A 1248-nucleotide genomic window follows, 5' to 3' on the forward strand; every position below is an offset into this window, starting at 1 on the left:
CCCCCATCGGAACCCCTGCCCCCGCCAGAGTCACTCCTGGACGCCGGGTGAGCCTGGCGCAGCACCGAGGCTGCCGCAGCACAGACCCCATCTCCCCTCAGACGCGCTCTGTCTGTCCCGTAACCAGAAGCAGAACTGTGCTGCTGCCCTTGGTTCTCAGCTCTCCGCAAGAGCTGCACCTGGGTGTAGCAAAGGAGTGGAGGAAGCTGCTCGTTCTGCCACTAGCGGGGGTTCCAGCAGCCGGTGCTCACCCTCGTGCCCTCCGGCAGGAAGATGTCGATGAGGCTGCCGATCATGCCACCCTGGAACAAACTGCCTTGAGCCTGCATCCGAATCTGCAAGAGAAGCGAGAGTCAGGGGGACGACACCAGCATGGACCCAGGAGGGCGGAGAGACGAGCGCGGGAGACCTCCTGGGAGAAGGGACAGAGCCACCCAGAGCAGATGCCACCAACCCTGTGGCAAATGGTGACAGCAGGCGGGGGCAGGGACAGCACAGGGCACAGCACAGACAGGACAGAGGAGCGATGGGCAGCAGCTTTCCACACCGAGAAGGTTGATCTACACAGGGAGATGCGTGGGAAAGCTCTCCGGCTCTCTTTGCTCAGAGCAGAGCTACCCTGACCCCAGAAACCCCCAGCAGGGAAGGGAGGGGACCGGGCAGTCCCCGCGGGCCCCTGGTCACACCACAGCCAGGCAGGACTCTGCCGCAGCAAAGCTCAGCGCAGCGACCGCGGGGAAGGAGCCGAGGTGTGACCAACAGCCGCTGACACCCCACTCCCCCGGCTCACAACGCAGCCCCCGCCCCTCGCCATGCGGATTTCATGATCGTTAAGAGCTGTGCTTTTAAAAATCAGTTTATTGCTCTGGGCTTCTGTTCCCTTTCACAAAAAACCCAACTGAGCAGATGTGATGCCAGCACGGAGAGCACCCCACTGCAGCTGGGAGAGATGCATCTTGGCGGGGAAGCCCCTCTGCCCCCCGGCAGCCAGGAGCACCTCTGCCCGCGCACCTCCTACCTTCAGCACGTCTGTCGGGTTGGCCAGCGCAGAGGAGATCACCCCTGAAACCACGCCACAGATAACGTTGATGAGCAGCGTTTCGTCTGCAACCACGAAAAGAAAGTCAGACCCGAAAGCTCTAAAGGGAAGGGGCAGAGGTGGCACTGCACAAGCAGGAAGCTCCGGAGGCGCAGAGAAGCTCCGTTTGCAGTCACAGAGTGAGGTCCAGGCGCAGAGGCAGCCAGCTC

General features: G+C 62.3%; 1 protein-coding gene across 1 annotated transcript in view; it reads right to left on the reverse strand.

Moving 5' to 3' along the window:
* Positions 1-1104, reverse strand: part of LOC104462818 (brain mitochondrial carrier protein 1-like) — a gene marked incomplete at its 5' end in the record, with an annotated part of 4173 nt that extends 3069 nt beyond the window's left edge. Inside the window, 2 exons of the mRNA XM_010074935.1 lie at positions 252-335; positions 1019-1104. Coding sequence (XP_010073237.1) covers positions 252-335; positions 1019-1104 — 170 coding nt within the window. The remainder of the gene's footprint in view (positions 1-251; positions 336-1018) is intronic.
* Between the last annotated feature and the right edge of the window lie 144 nt (positions 1105-1248).

This window comes from Pterocles gutturalis, unplaced genomic scaffold (genome assembly GCF_000699245.1).
Source record: "Pterocles gutturalis isolate BGI_N339 unplaced genomic scaffold, ASM69924v1 scaffold477, whole genome shotgun sequence".
Lineage (NCBI taxonomy): Eukaryota > Metazoa > Chordata > Aves > Pterocliformes > Pteroclidae > Pterocles > Pterocles gutturalis.